We start from the raw sequence: 15264 nt of genomic DNA on the forward strand, positions 1-15264 counted from the left end.
ACACCTTGTTTAATGGACATTCATCCGCAGATCAGACAATTATCTGCCGATCTGAAGATCCAACCTGGTGGATCTGATCTACAGATAATTGTCCGTTAAACAAGGTGTGTATGATGATCTGCAGATCTCATAGACTATGAATGCGTTTTGCAGGAATGGATCTTTTGCAGGAACAGATTTTTTGCAGATACTGATCTGTTGCATGTGTACAGCATCTGTGTGTGCAGCATCTTGCAAAGATTTGTATCTGATGGGGAGTTCAGCTCCATAGAATAGACTGTGTAGGCATGGCTCTCATACTACATGAAGGGTGGTAAGATTGGTCTGTGATCTTTCATTTTCCAAAGACTTTTATCTGACGTGTGTACCCACCTTAACTCTCTGAGAAGACAGCAGGGCCCATATGCAATTATCTTTTTCTCCAGTTATCTCCTAGGAGATATTTTTAATATTCTCTTTAAAATAACATTTTACTATTGAAAAAGTACCTAAAAGTTGGTGAAAATAGTGCTATGAAAATTATTTTGAGTATTTTCTTGCTTGCAGCTGGTTTAACCACTTTACCCCCAGCGGTACGGATTTCTCCGTCCCTTATTTCACCCTGTTTTTTTCCACCCTGTTAACACCAAGGGACGGAGAAATCCGTACCTGACGCCGCTCCCGCCGCTGTCCTCGCTCCCGCTCGCCCCCACGCTCGTGCACGTCGCCGCCCGCTCGGAGATCAATGAACGGGAAAAACCTTTCCCGTTCGTTGATCTCTGCCCCCCGCAATGATCAGCTGCTTCTACGAGAAGCGGCGATCATTGTAAGAAAAAAACAGTTTCCCAGCCTCCTAACCCTTCCTGCAAGCTTACTTCCTGTACGCTTGCAGGTCGCATAAACAAAAAGTTACTGTGGCCAAATAGTAAAACTGCACCCTAAAGAATTTTTCATATACAAATACATTACTTTTACGCTAAAAATTAACTCATTACCTCCTACACTCCCCAATATTTTTTTTTTTGTAATTAAAAAAAAAAAATTACAATTAAAAAAAATACATAAATAGTTACCTTAGGGACTGAACTTTTTAAATATTTATGTCAAGTGGGTATAACACTGTTACTTTATAAACTATGGGCTTGTAATTAAGGATGGACGCAAAACTAAAAAAAAGGCACCTTTATTTCCAAATAAAATATTGGCGCCAAACATTGTGATAGGGACATAATTTAAACGGTTTTATAACTGGGACAAATGGGCAAATACATTTCATGGGTTTTAATTACAGTAGCATGCATTATTTAAAAACTATAAAGGCTGAAAACTTAAAAATAATAAATTTTCCCCACATTTTTTCCTATTTTCCCATTAAAACACATTTAGAATAAAATAATTCTTGGCATAATGTCCCACCTAAAGAAAGCCTAATTGGTGGCGAAAAGAACAAGATATAGTTCATTTCATTGTGATAAGTAATTATAAAGTTATAGACGAATTAATGGAAGGAGCGCTGAAAGGTGAAAATTGCTCTGGTGCTCAAGGGGTAAAACCCCTCAGTGGTGAAGTGGTTAAAATGTGTTTTATGACAAGGTGTGAAAATATCAACTAGGAGAAAACTCAGGAGAAAAAGAGAATTTGCGTCATGGGCCCAGGAGTTCCTAAACATGTATTTTAATACAGAAATGCTGTCACTCTGCTTTTTAGAATTATCGCGTGTTTCACGCTGAACATGGGCCAGAAAAAGCCAAAGGAATACCTACTGTGAAACATGGAGGAGGCTTGATTTTTAGGACTGCCTTGAGTCTATGTACAAAACAATGAAACCTCAAGACCACAAAGACATTCTGAAGCAAAACATACTGCTCGATATTAGATTAGCCATGAATCCAATAGGATAATGACTCAAAACACAAAGCAAGAAGCATCCAAAAATAACTGAGAAAACAATGGATTATTCTGAAGTGGCCTTTTATGATTCCAGATTTGAATCTTATTAAAGTATACCCGAAGTGAAATTTGATATGATGAGATAAACATATGTATGTACAGTGCAAAACACAACAACCAGGCTGTTTTTTTTTTTTTTTTTGTTTTTTTTTAGACATAGAAGTGTCAGCTTCTCTAATAAGCAAATTACAGTCATAAAAGTTTTCCTGGCAGAATACAATTTCTGAGGGCAGGGTAAAGATAGAAAAGGGTCAATAGTTCAAGTATTTTAACTCTGGGACTCTTAATAGAACGTCATTCAGCAGAGATAATAAAACATTCAATCTACTTTGTAAATGTTACAATCTAGATCCGATTGTTTATCTCATTCGTTTATTTTCACCTTGGGTTCACTTTAAGGATCTATGTAAGTCTGGGACAGGACACAGCTGGAGACAGAGTGGGCTAAACTACCCAAGAGGCACGGGAATCATTTGTTTGCAGTGACACCTTCTGTAACAAAATATTACGTCAAGGGTCCCATCATTTTTGTCCATGCCATTTTTTAACTGCTTTATTATTGGAAACATCCTGATGAATCAAAACTGTTCTTTTAGAGAGAATTGTGGCTTCTACATTGTCAGTGGAGGAGTACCAACCGTTTTGTCCATATCTAGACACAGAGAAGATCAAGCTTTGTGCTGATTGCTTACACGGGACTGGGAAAACCTTTATATCTGAAGTTGGAATGTAATTTCTGAATTCTGTTACCGATATCAAAGAACAAACGTCACCAGATCTCGTCAGGCTGATGTGTGAATCTTTCCACCTCAGGAGCAAATACACTGAAACAAATCTGCAACTTTGAAATCCATATTAGTGCTTTGTGAACGGGAGGAAAATCAAAGTCATGCAATAAACTGCAACAGCCACACTTCACCTGTCCTCCTTTTAGTGTAGTTGATGAAGGACGATCTGCTAGGGTTACCACATCTCATTAAATAAAATCTTACTGTAATCATACAAAAGTGGAGAACATGAACAATCAATACAAAACAAGGTACGTGTGCCCCGATAAAAACAGCAGGGTTCTTCAATACAGTGCATTATATAAAAATAATCAACTTTCATATTTATTAAAACATTATTAAAATATGTTCCAGAAATTCGTTTGTAGGCCTTATTTGCCAAGGCTCTCCGTGACTGGAGATTACTGGTGAACATTTGTGATCCAGCAAACCTGACCTGAAGTTAGTGAAACTTGTCTACTGTTAACCTTTTGGCAATTGTAGTGGCTGGATAGTGTACTGCTACGGGCCCTCGCTGCCTTTGACATGGGAGACCAGGGTTCAAATCCTGGCTAGGGGTCAGTACCTATTGGGCAAGACTTTCTAACACTGCAGCCTGGTCACTGAGACTTTCTAACACCGCAGCCACTGAGCGAGCCCTTAGTGGCTGCAGTGAGGAAATCTCTTGAGCACTTTGAGTCCAGCAAGAGAAAAGCACTATACAAATGATAGGATTATTATTATTATTGTTAATTGTGCATGAGTTAACTTGTGCAGATAAGCAGTGTCCCAGCCGGATATACTCGGGCTGCCTTCCACCCCTATATTTGGAGAAGTGCTTTTATATTTAACTATTCCAGGCGCTAAATCATGTCTCTTCTTCCACCACGGAGTGGTGCTGTATGCGGACATCCTCCTTTGGGTCCCAATCACATGTAATCAGTTTCCAAAGAAGGATGTCCACATAAAGCGCCGCACCGTGGAGGAAGAAGTATGCAGTGCTGCATACAAAGAAGTTACCATAATCAGACTGATCCACAGGTAGCAGAGACAAATAAGACTATTGGTCAGATAGAGGTGGTCTCTAGTGGAGAATATGGCAGTTTAAGTTTAGCTATAAGGTTTTAGTCCTGTCCCGGAGTGTAATAGTGCTGGAAGTCTGTCTTCCTCTTGTTGCAAGCATCATCCTTAGAGCGCAGATTCCAACGGAGAAGGCAATCTGTTTGAGATGAATGAAGCATGTAGTGGAAAAATGCAGGATGTGCACCAACTCCTTACCAGGTATTTCACAAATAGCAGCAGCAGTGGGCAGCTCCACCCACCACACCCACAAGACCATGCAGAAGCTACCAACTTCAATTCTGCTCTCAGACGAGTAATACTTCACCAATCACCAGCAGACAGGAAATACCTCCTCTAAAATAATTTTCTGGTGATTTGAGGCTCACATTCTAAATAGGTTATCCTTCCTGTATTAGCCTGGCATAGCAGGCTGTTTTTGGAGGTCCTGGCTGCCTGCTGGCTTTCACTGGGTTAGGTATTTTACAAACATCTGACTACAGCTAATTAAGGAACTTCTCATCAGTTCCGCAACTGAGTGGCTACAAAGATCTAGGAAAACACTATATAGGCCTCAATTCAATAGGAATGATTATACCAGCTTGACAAAGATGGATGCTTTGACAGATCTTGCTAACAGCAGCTTATGTATAATAAACCTAGGTTAGGTTTGCTGGAACACTAAGGTCCTTTGCTGTTCTCTCAAAAACTCCATCCCTGGAGAACCGAAGTAACTCAGGCCCAATGCATTAGGCCCCATTTACAAAAAACAAACAAACATTGTAAGTACATATTAATGTACATATTTGCCCATAGCAACTAGCTCCATGATTCGTTATTTTTCCAGTGCATGTGTGAAGATAAAAGAATGGATCTAGTTGCTATGGACAAAACGAGTGCTCTGCAAACGCAATGATACATAAAGCCTCATACTTAAAAAAACAATTAAAAAGTGCACATAATAGAATAGTTGAAATTTCCTTAGACAATTACACCAATACATTTTGATCTCTACTTTGATCTCAATCTTCTCCAAAATATAAAATATAAAATACATCTCCAACATTAATTTGATGGATGCATTCAATTTGCCTGCAGTACTCCATCTTTAAAGCAAGTCTTTTCATCATTGCATGTTGACTGATCTAGAAATGGAAGATCAGATGTACCGACTTTATCTCATTTTCAGTAGTTTTCTGCCCTACTTGCAGCCACATTTGGGCCCATTTGGCAATCTGGTCAACATACTCCATATAAGCTAAAGAAAATAGGAAGATATTTGGGTGCTCAGCACCTCACTTCTGATAGAGTGAACAGGCTTGATTCATACCATACAAATAAAAGACTAAAAAGGCACACAGAACTGTCTCTTGAAGTCTCACAAGAATGTCCTAGCAATGTCTATGCTGCTCAGAAGATCCTGAGCATCACCGCTAAGCATTATTATGCTGGAAATTTCGGACCACTGAAGCATTTTCATAGATAAGGTCTTTGCCAGGCTGATTTTCATAAATAGGATCCTCCGGCTGCTCTATTAAGTCCAGCATACACTTGTTGAGAAATATATACTGTGCCTAGAAATGGATAAAAGACAATGCAGAGAAATCAGTGTTTGGTAACAGCATTTTTTTTTTAGAAACCTATTTATAGTAAAAATCAAACTAGTGGCAGAAATACGAGAACTGGCATTGCTAATATGCTAGTTCTTTGGATGTCATGCTCGTTTCTCAGTGAGACAGCCACTTGGAACAAGTATGCAAATCAGTTCTTCTGGACTGGGACCTGGAACAAGTGTGCAGGACAGTATTTCCAAAACAGTACCAGGAAAAAGTGTGCAGGTTAGTACTTCCAGAACAGGACCTGGAACAAGTGTGCAGGTCAGTACTTCCAGAACAGGACCTAAAACAAGTTTGCAGGTCAGTACTTCCAGAACAGGACCTGGAACAAGTGTGCAGGTCAGTAGATCCAGAACAGGACCTAAACAAGTGTGCAGGTCAGTACTTCCAGAAGAGGACCTAGAACAAGTGTGCAGGTCAGTAAATCCAGAACAGGACCTAGAACAAGTGTGCAGGACAGTACTTCCAGAACAGGACCTGGAACAAGTGTGCAGGTCAGTACATCCAGAAGAGGACCTAGAACAAATGTGCAGGTTAGTACTTCCAAAACAGGACCTGGAAAAAGTGTGCAGGTCAGTACTTCCAGAGCAGGACCTGGAACAAGTGTGCAGGTCAGTACATCCAGCAGAGGACCTGGAACAAGTGTGCAGGTCACTTCCAGAACAGGACCTGGAACAAGTGTGCAGATCAGTACTTCCAGAACAGGACCTGGAACAAGTGTGCAGGTCAGTACTTCCAGAAGAGGACCTGGAACAAGTGTGCAGGTCAGTACTTCCAGAAGAGGACCTAGAACAAGTGTGCAGGTCAGTACTTCCAGAACAGGACCTGGAACAAGTGAGCAGTTCAGTACTTCCAGAACAGGACCTGGAACAAGTGTGCAGATCAGTACTTCCAGAGCAGGACCTGGAACAAGTGTGCAGGTCAGTACTTCCAGAAGAGGACCTGGAACAAGTGTGCAGATCAGTACTTCCAGAACAGGACCTGGAACAAGTGAGCAGTTCAGTACTTCCAGAACAGGACCTGGAACAAGTGTGCAGATCAGTACTTCCAGAACAGGACCTGGAACAAGTGAGCAGTTCAGTACTTCCAGAACAGGACCTGGAACAAGTGTGCAGTTCAGTACTTCCAGAACAGGACCTGGAACATAGGAATAGTACCATTTACAGAAAAAAATTTGTTACAGCTGATACAAATCCTGCAATAAATCTGCAGTGTTTCTACTTCCTGCTTTCATGGAAGCAGACATGCTTAACATCCTGTGTTTAACAATTAGCTCTCTGCCATGGCAGTCAGCTGACACAGCTGAGAGATCAAATTACACTTGTGATTAATCACCGATGAGAAGGAATTAGACAGGCTAAACTCTCTACATACATACAGGGTGCATTTTTATATGTTTTCCTTCTTTCTTGTGCAAGGGATCGGGTCCACTTTAATCTACAAAGCCCCGCAGCAATGCACAATTTGTCCTGTCATAATTACAAGCCAGTCATGTGATGTAAACATCTACATCATGTGACCAATCATCTACATCATGTGACCAACATTGTACTATAAAAGTGTGGAAAAAGCAGTAGATTCCATGCCTCCCCGTATTGAAAGAGCCGTAACTCAAATCACTCTTTAACTGGTAAGTAGTCCATATAACCCCTTTGTTAGCACTCAGATAAATGTAAGAAACATTTACTTTCTTTGAAATGAAAACAAAAAAATACTCCATCCACATTTAGCTTACCTCCGTTTGTACCATGAGGTTTCGATTCAGTCTCATTTTCTCTACGAAGCCGTAAATTCCAACACGTTGCTCCTTCTCCATCTGCTGGATCAGATAGTCTAAAGCTATTAGGGTTCCAGTTCGACCCACTCCGGCACTGTATGGGGCAAACAAAGCATCATTTTACAGTATAATTCTAGAAGAGGTAATACCAAAAGTGAAACAGGCTAATTAATAATACCTCCCATACAAATATCTTGCATGCAAGCTTCTAAACCTCGAATACATCACAATGGTACCTCCCTCATGGATCAGTTAACTTAGGCACAGATCACACCCTGATAATTTGAGCGCCATCATAGGCTGCTGTAGAAATGTAACCATCGCTAAATTAAAACATGCTTCGTCATCCTTCATATGTTGCTAACCATCAGGGATCATTCATTTTAAAACCACTTCCCTACCCTAGTCGTTTTCACAGCTCAGCTCAACTCTGATTACTTTGGCAATAACTTTTTTCAATAATTATCACAACTAAATGATCTGTATATTGTTTTTTTTAGGACAAATTGAGCTTTTTGTGGCTGATATTTGTTTTTAGCAATTACCTCATTTTCTATGCATTTTAAAAGGGAAAAAAAGTGGAAAAACACACAATTTATTCACTTTCATACATTATAGCTTTAACCACTTAACGACCAGCTAACGCCGATAGGCGGCGGCTGGTCGTTTGTGGTTTTGCATGGAAACGGCCGCTCGTTCGAGCGGCCTTTCCATGCCAGTTCACAGAGACTGTCTCCGTGAACAGTGTGCGAGCCGCCGATCGCGGCTCGCACGCATAATGTAAACACGCGGGGAAGAAATCCCCACTGTTTACATCAATACGGTGCCCTGACGGAGATTGCCGATCCCCGGTCTCTAATCGGCCGAGGATCGCCGTCATTTGATAGGCTGAAACCTATCCTATCCGGTGCAGGACGGATATCCGTCCTGCGCACATCACAGGGAGAGGGAGGGAGAGGAAAGGAGGGCGGAAAACGCTGCAGAGGGGGGGTTTGAAGAGCCCCCCCCTCTGCTCGGCCACACGGAGCGGCGGTGATCAGACCCCCCCCCAGCAGGTCATCCCCCTAGTGGGGAAAAAAGGGGGGGGGAAACTGATCGCCCTGCCTTGCACATGATCTGCGCTGCAGGCTGGAGAGCCCACGCAGTGCAGATCACACAGAACAGCCCCGGTCCTTAAGTGGTTAATGTAAATAGTTCTATTGTACATTATTTTATTTGTTTACCTATCCTGTTTAATTAAACAGTTCATTTGTAGTCCTCCTGCATTAGTAACACATTGTATATACACTACTCTCGTTACATCTGTTTTTTTCCTGGAATGTTTATTTTACAATTGTTTACTCATTAGGCCTGCCATTGTACTCCCTAGGAGGGAATTTGCGGTCATTCCTTTTCAACTCTGTAGGGTTTTTATTAGCTCAGAGATAAATAAACAGTGTTATCTAGGATTTTGTAGGGAGGGGAGTGCAGTAGGTTATTTTCACGTCATGGGGCAGGAAGCCGTTAAAACAATGCCTGTCTAGTGAGTGTATTGAGCTTTAACTTTTTTTAAACATCTAATTTTCTTGCATACTTTTACCTGCTTATGTTAATCACAGCACGCTATCACTGAAGATATTGGTTTAGTGCAGAGTACCCCCAACCCTGTCCTCAAGCCCCACCAACGGTACATGTTTTGCAGGAAACCACAAAAAAAAAAATCACAGGTGAGGTAATTAGTGTCTCAGCAGAGCCGATTAACTACGTGTGTGGGTTTTCACAAAACATGTGGGCCTTGAGGACAGGGTTGGGGAACTGGTTTAGTGCATGAGTAAGGTCAAATGCCTGGAAATGCTAACATTTGTTTAGTCTTCCCTGCAGACCACTGGGAAAACCAGGTAACCAATTGCACAGGTGAAGAGAAGAGCTTTGAGGCAACCTTGTACGCAGTGTTCTGTTTTCAATATTGAAAGGAAGTAAAAAATTAATTGTGCGGCAGTATAAGGAAATTAAAGCGGACTACACAACGCGCTGGCAAGATTGTTCAAAACAATAATAATAATAATTAAAAAAAAAAAATACCAATGACTAATGTAGCAATTGTTATGCGTTTTTAAATGCAGCTTATTTTGATTAAATCAGATCATGAACATTTATTATTTAATGAACCGGCTAATTCCTATGAAATCTGAAAGCTGTTTTTTGCATTACAGGCAGCTGAATATCTGGCTTTGTTCTCTGATGATTAACCAATGTCTCACCTGCAGTGCACAATGGTGGGTCCAGTACTCCTTCGCGCATCCATGTATTCCCTGACGAGGTTACGGAACTGGGTGATGGATGAGGTGGATTCTGGGACGCCATGGTCAGGCCAGGCCGTGAAATGGAAATGACGGACGTATTTTACCCCCTGTTGTTTCGCCTGAAAGTATAAGGGGAAAACTGGCTATTAATGGTATAGAATTCATTGGATTTATTTATCTGGACTAGCTGTGATAAGCGCCACATCTGTGAGTCAGATGACAACCCCATAACTATGTGTACCAGCACATTCAAGGAAAACAACGAATGAATGAGGTTAATGCCCCCATTGCAAAAGCATAACATTCTAAAACGTTTATCGCCTATCATTTCAAGTAGAATTGTTTGCCCATACATCAGAAGAGCAAAACGACCAAGAGACAGATCTCTCTCTGTTCAAATCTCATCAGAGAGAGCTCTGTCAGCTGCCCATACACCACAGGCAGATTTCCGATCGATTTCAGCATATATACGTGAGCACGTGTGTGACTTCAAACACTTGCCCACATATATGCTGGCAACCACGTGGTGTGTGTGTGGATGGAGGACGGAACATAGGGCCAGCTGCGGACACTGATAGGTAAAGTATTCACGCACGGGGCACATTTTACACTAGGGGTGACAGCTCCGGGTGTTCCGTCACTTATACCGATACTGCACGACGTCATTACCGTTGCTCACCCGATCGAGCATGTTGGACCTACATCTTGCAGCATATTTAGTCCGAAATTGGTTGCATCGTCAATTGGGCGTGTTCTTGGCACACCAATTTTCATTTGATTATAATAATTGAATCGGATGGTCGATCGGCCGCCAAGTTGCTGGACTTTGCAGCTCACAGCTAGTAGGTGGTTAGAAAAGACCTCAGCTCTACTAAAAGGAAATGTGGCGCTAGAGAGGTTTTAAGCCTGTATGCATAGGTGCACTGGTGCAAGCAAAAACAACTCCATAGGGGACTTCTGAACATGAAAAAAGGTTGCAATCTTCATTCTCTAACAATGCCAGTTGGCTGACTTCTGTGCTGAAGCTCTGCCTCCAATCTGTTCAAGGACACCAGAGCTGATTAAAAGAAAAAGTTTTATACATACCTGGGGCTTCCTTTAGCCCCATCCGCTCGGATCGCTCCCATGCTGCCTGTAACGATTGGTGTAGCACACAGACGTCTGATTATTGTGTGATCTGCAGAATCACCAATAATACAGACTCTATACCCGATTATGTGGTGATCTGCAGTATCACCAATAATGCAAGTATAGGAGGCTGAGAAACAGAGGTGTAAAGTGTTTGGTGCAACAGTAGATTAAATGGATAGATCTCACCAGAGAAGCTGGTGAGTACTATCTGAAACAACAGTGCTAGACCTCAACCAGGGGAGCTGGTGAGCTGTGCTAGCCCTCACCAGGGGAGCTGGTGGGTACTAGCTGCAACAACAGTAGTATAAATAAAAGGTCTTACCAGAGGAGCTGGTAAAGTACTAACAGCAAGAGTGACAACAAAGTTTGGCTAAACCTTACCAGAGGAGCTGGTAAGGTACTATCAGCACAAGTGACTGAATAGTTTAACCACTTGAGGACCTAGGGCTTTCTACCCCTTAAGGACCGGCCACTTTTTTTCCATTCAGACCACTGCAGCTTTCACGGTTTATTGCTCGCTCATACAACCTACCACCTAAATGAATTTTGGCTCCTTTTCTTGTCACTAATAAAGCTTTCTTTTAGTGCTATTTGATTGCTCCTGCGATTTTTACTTTTTATTATATTCATCAAAAAAGACATGAATTTTGGCAAAAAAATGATTTTTTTAACTTTCTGTGCTGACATTTTTCAAATAAAGTAAAATTTCTGTATACATGCAGCGCGAAAAATGTGGACAAACATGTTTTTGATAAAAAAAAACCCATTCAGTGTATATTTATTGGTTTGGGTAAAAGTTATAGCGTTTACAAACTATGGTGCAAAAAGTGAATTTTCTCATTTTCAAGCATCTATGACTTTTCTGACCCCCTGTCATGTTTCATGAGGGGCTAGAATTCCAGGATAGTATAAATACCCCCCAAATTACCCCATTTTGGAAAGAAGACATCCCAAAGTATTCACTGAGAGGCATAGTGAGTTCATAGAAGATATTATTTTTTGTCACAAGTAAGCGGAAAATGACACTTTGTGAGAAAAAAAAAAAAAAAAAAAGTTTCCATTTCTTCTAACTTGCGACAAAAAAAAAATGAAATCTGCCACGGACTCACCATGCCCCTCTCTGAATACCTTGAAGGGTCTACTTTCCAAAATGGGGTCATTTGTGGGGTGTGTTTACTGTTCTGACATTTTGGGGGGTGCTAAATTGTAAGCACCCCTGTAAAGCCTAAAGGGGCTCATTGGACTTTGGACCCCTTAGCACAGTTAGGCTGCAAAAAAGTGCCACACATGTGGTATTGCCGTACTCAGGAGAAGTAGTATAATGTGTTTTGGGGTGTATTTTTACACATACCCATGCTGGGTGGGAGAAATATCTCTGTAAATGACAATTTGTTAATTTTTTTTACACACAATTGTCCATTTACAGAGATCTTTCTCCCACTCAGCATGAGTATGTGTAAAAATACACCACAAAACACATTATACTACTTCTCCTGAGTACGGCAATACCACATGTGTGGCACTTTTTTGCACCCTAACTGCGCTAAAGGGCCCAAAGTCCAATGAGTACCTTTAGGATTTCACAGGTCATTTTGAGAAATTTCATTTCAAGACTACTCCTCACGGTTTAGGGCCCCTAAAATGCCAGGGCAGTATAGGAACCCCACAAATGACCCCATTTTAGAAAGAAGACACCCCAAGGTATTCCGTTAGGAGTATGGTGAGTTCATAGAAGATTTTATTTTTTGTCAAAAGTTAGCGGAAAATGACACTTTGTGAAAAAACACAATTAAAATCAATTTCCGCTAACTTGTGACAAAAAATAAAATCTTCTATGAACTCGCCATACTACTAACGAAATACCTTGGGGTGTCTTCTTTCTAAAATGGGGTCATTTGTGGGGTTCCTATACTGCCCTGGCATTTTAGGGGCCCTAAACCGTGAGGAGTAGTCTTGAAACGAAATTTCTCAAAATGACCTGTGAAATCCTAAAGGTACTCATTGGACTTTGGGCCCTTTAGTGCAGTTAGGGTGCAAAAAAGTGCCACACATGTGGTATCGCCATACTCGGGAGAAGTAGTACAATGTGTTTTGGGGTGTATTTTTACACATACCCATGCTGGGGGGGAGAAATACCTCTGTAAATGGACAATTGTGTGTAAAAAAATCAAAAGATTGTCATTTACAGAAGTATTTCTCCCACCCAGCATGGGTATGTGTAAAAATACACCCCAAAACACATTATACTACTTCTCCCGAGTACGGCGATACCACGTGTGGCACTTTTTTGCACCCTAACTGCACTAAGGGGCCCAAAGTCCAATGAGTACCTTTAGGATTTCACAGGTCATTTTTGTTTCAAGACTACTCCTCACGGTTTAGGGCCCCTAAAATGCCAGGGCAGTATAGGAACCCCACAAATGACCCCATTTTAGAAAGAAGACACCCCAAGGTATTCCGTTAGGAGTATGGTGAGTTCATAGAAGTTTTTATTTTTTTGTCACAAGTTAGCGGAAATTGATTTTAATTGTTTTTTTCACAAAGTGTCATTTTCCGCTAACTTGTGACAAAAAATAAAATCTTCTATGAACTCACCATACTCCGTACGGAATACCTTTGGGTGTCTTCTTTCTAGAATGGGGTCATTTGTGGGGTTTCTATACTGCCCTGGCATTTTAGGGGCCCTAAACCGTGAGGAGTAGTCTTGAAACCAAATGTCGCAAAATGACCTGCGAAATCCTAAAGGTACTCATTGGACTTTGGGCCCCTTAGCGTACTTAGGGTGTAAAAAAAAGTGCCACACATGTGGTACCGCCGTACTCAGGAGAAGTAGTATAATGCGTTTTGGGGTGTATTTTTACACATACCCATGCTAAGTGGGAGAAATATCTCTGTAAATGACAATTGTTTGATTTTTTTACACACAATTGTCCATTTACATAGAAATTTCTCCCACCCAGCATGGGTATGTGTAAAAATACACCCCAAAACACATTATACTACTTTTCCTGAGTACGGCGGTACCACATGTGTGACACTTTTTTGCAGCCTAGGTGCGCTAAGGGGCCCAACGTCCTATTCACAGGTCATTTTGAGGCATTTGTTTTCTAGACTACTCCTCGCGGTTTAGGGCCCCTAAAATGCAAGGGCAGTATAGGAACCCCACAAGTGACCCCATTTTAGAAAGAAGACACCCCAAGGTATTCCGTTAGGTGTATGGCGAGTTCATAGAAGATTTTATTTTTTGTCACAAGTTAGTGAAAAATGACACTTTGTGAAAAAAAACCAATAAAAATCAACTTTTGACAAAAAATAAAATCTTCTATGAACTCGTCATACACCTAACAGAATACCTTGGGGTGTCTTTTTTTCTAAAATGGGGTCACTTGTGGGGTTCCTATACCGCCCTGGCATTTTACAGGCCCAAAACCGTGAGTAGTCTGGAAACCAAATGTCTCAAAATGACTGTTCAGGGGTATAAGCATCTGCAAATTTTGATGACAGGTGGTCTATGAGGGGGCGAATTTTGTGGAACCGGTCATAAGCAGGGTGGCCTTTTAGATGACAGGTTGTATTGGGCCTGATCTGATGGATAGGAGTGCTAGGGGGGTGACAGGAGGTGATTGATGGGTGTCTCAGGGGGTGGTTAGAGGGGAAAATAGATGCAATCAATGCACTGGGGAGGTGATCGGAAGGGGGTCTGAGGGGGATCTGAGGGTTTGGCCGAGTGATCAGGAGCCCACACGGGGCAAATTGGGGCCTGATCTGATGGGTAGGTGTGCTAGGGGGTGACAGGAGGTGATTGATGGGTGTCTCAAGGTGTGATTAGAGGGGGGAATAGATGCAAGCAATGCACTGGCGAGGTGATCAGGGCTGGGGTCTGAGGGCATTCTGAGGGTGTGGGCGGGTGATTGAGTGCCCTAGGGGCAGATAGGGGTCTAATCTGATAGGTAGCAGTGACAGGGGGTGATTGATGGGTAATTAGTGGGTGTTTAGGGTAGAGAACAGATGTAAACACTGCACTTGGGAGGTGATCGGACGTCGGATCTGCGGGCGATCTATTGGTGTGGGTGGGTGATCAGATTGCCCGCAAGGGGCAGGTTAGGGGCTTATTGATGGGTGGCAGTGACAGCGGGTGATTGATGGGCGGCAGTGACAGGGGGTGATTGATGGGTGGCAGTGACAGGGGGTGATTGATGGGTGATTGATAGGTGATTGACAGGTAATCAGTGGGTTATTACAGGGGAGAACAGATGTAAATATTGCACTGGCGAATTGATAAGGGGGGGTCTGAGGGCAATCTGAGCGTGTAGGCGGGCGATTGGGTGCCCGCAAGGGGCAGATTAGGGTCTGATCTGATGGGTAACAGTGACAGGTGGTGATAGGGGGTGATTGATGGGTGATTGATGGGTAATTAGTGGGTGTTTAGAGGAGAGAATAGATGGAAACACTGCGCTTGGGTGGTGATCTGATGTCGGATCTGCGGGCGATCTATTGGTGTGGGTGGGTGATCAGTTTGCCCGCAAGGGGCAGGTTAGGGGCTGATTGTTGGGTGGCAGTGACAGGGGGTGATTGATGGGTGATAGGTGATTGGCAGGTGATTGACAGGTGATCAGTGGGTTATTACAGGGAAGGCCAGATGTAATTAATGCACTGGCGAATTTATAAGGGGGGGGGGGGGGGTCTGAGGGCAATCTGAGCGT

At 42.2% G+C, this 15264-nt stretch overlaps 1 protein-coding gene across 6 annotated transcripts in view; it reads right to left on the reverse strand.

Moving 5' to 3' along the window:
• Positions 1-1066: 1066 nt before the first annotated feature.
• The window catches only part of PTPRH (protein tyrosine phosphatase receptor type H), a 228057-nt gene continuing 213859 nt past the window's right edge, over positions 1067-15264 (reverse strand). For all 6 annotated transcript variants that reach the window (XM_068241258.1, XM_068241262.1, XM_068241261.1 and 3 more), the window contains 3 exons: positions 9389-9549; positions 7107-7242; positions 1067-5329 (listed from right to left, as the gene is read on the reverse strand). In XM_068241258.1, the coding sequence (XP_068097359.1) occupies positions 5189-5329; positions 7107-7242; positions 9389-9549 (438 nt within the window). In that variant the 3' untranslated portion in view covers positions 1067-5188. The remainder of the gene's footprint in view (positions 5330-7106; positions 7243-9388; positions 9550-15264) is intronic.

This window comes from Hyperolius riggenbachi, chromosome 6, assembly GCF_040937935.1.
Source record: "Hyperolius riggenbachi isolate aHypRig1 chromosome 6, aHypRig1.pri, whole genome shotgun sequence".
NCBI lineage: Eukaryota > Metazoa > Chordata > Amphibia > Anura > Hyperoliidae > Hyperolius > Hyperolius riggenbachi.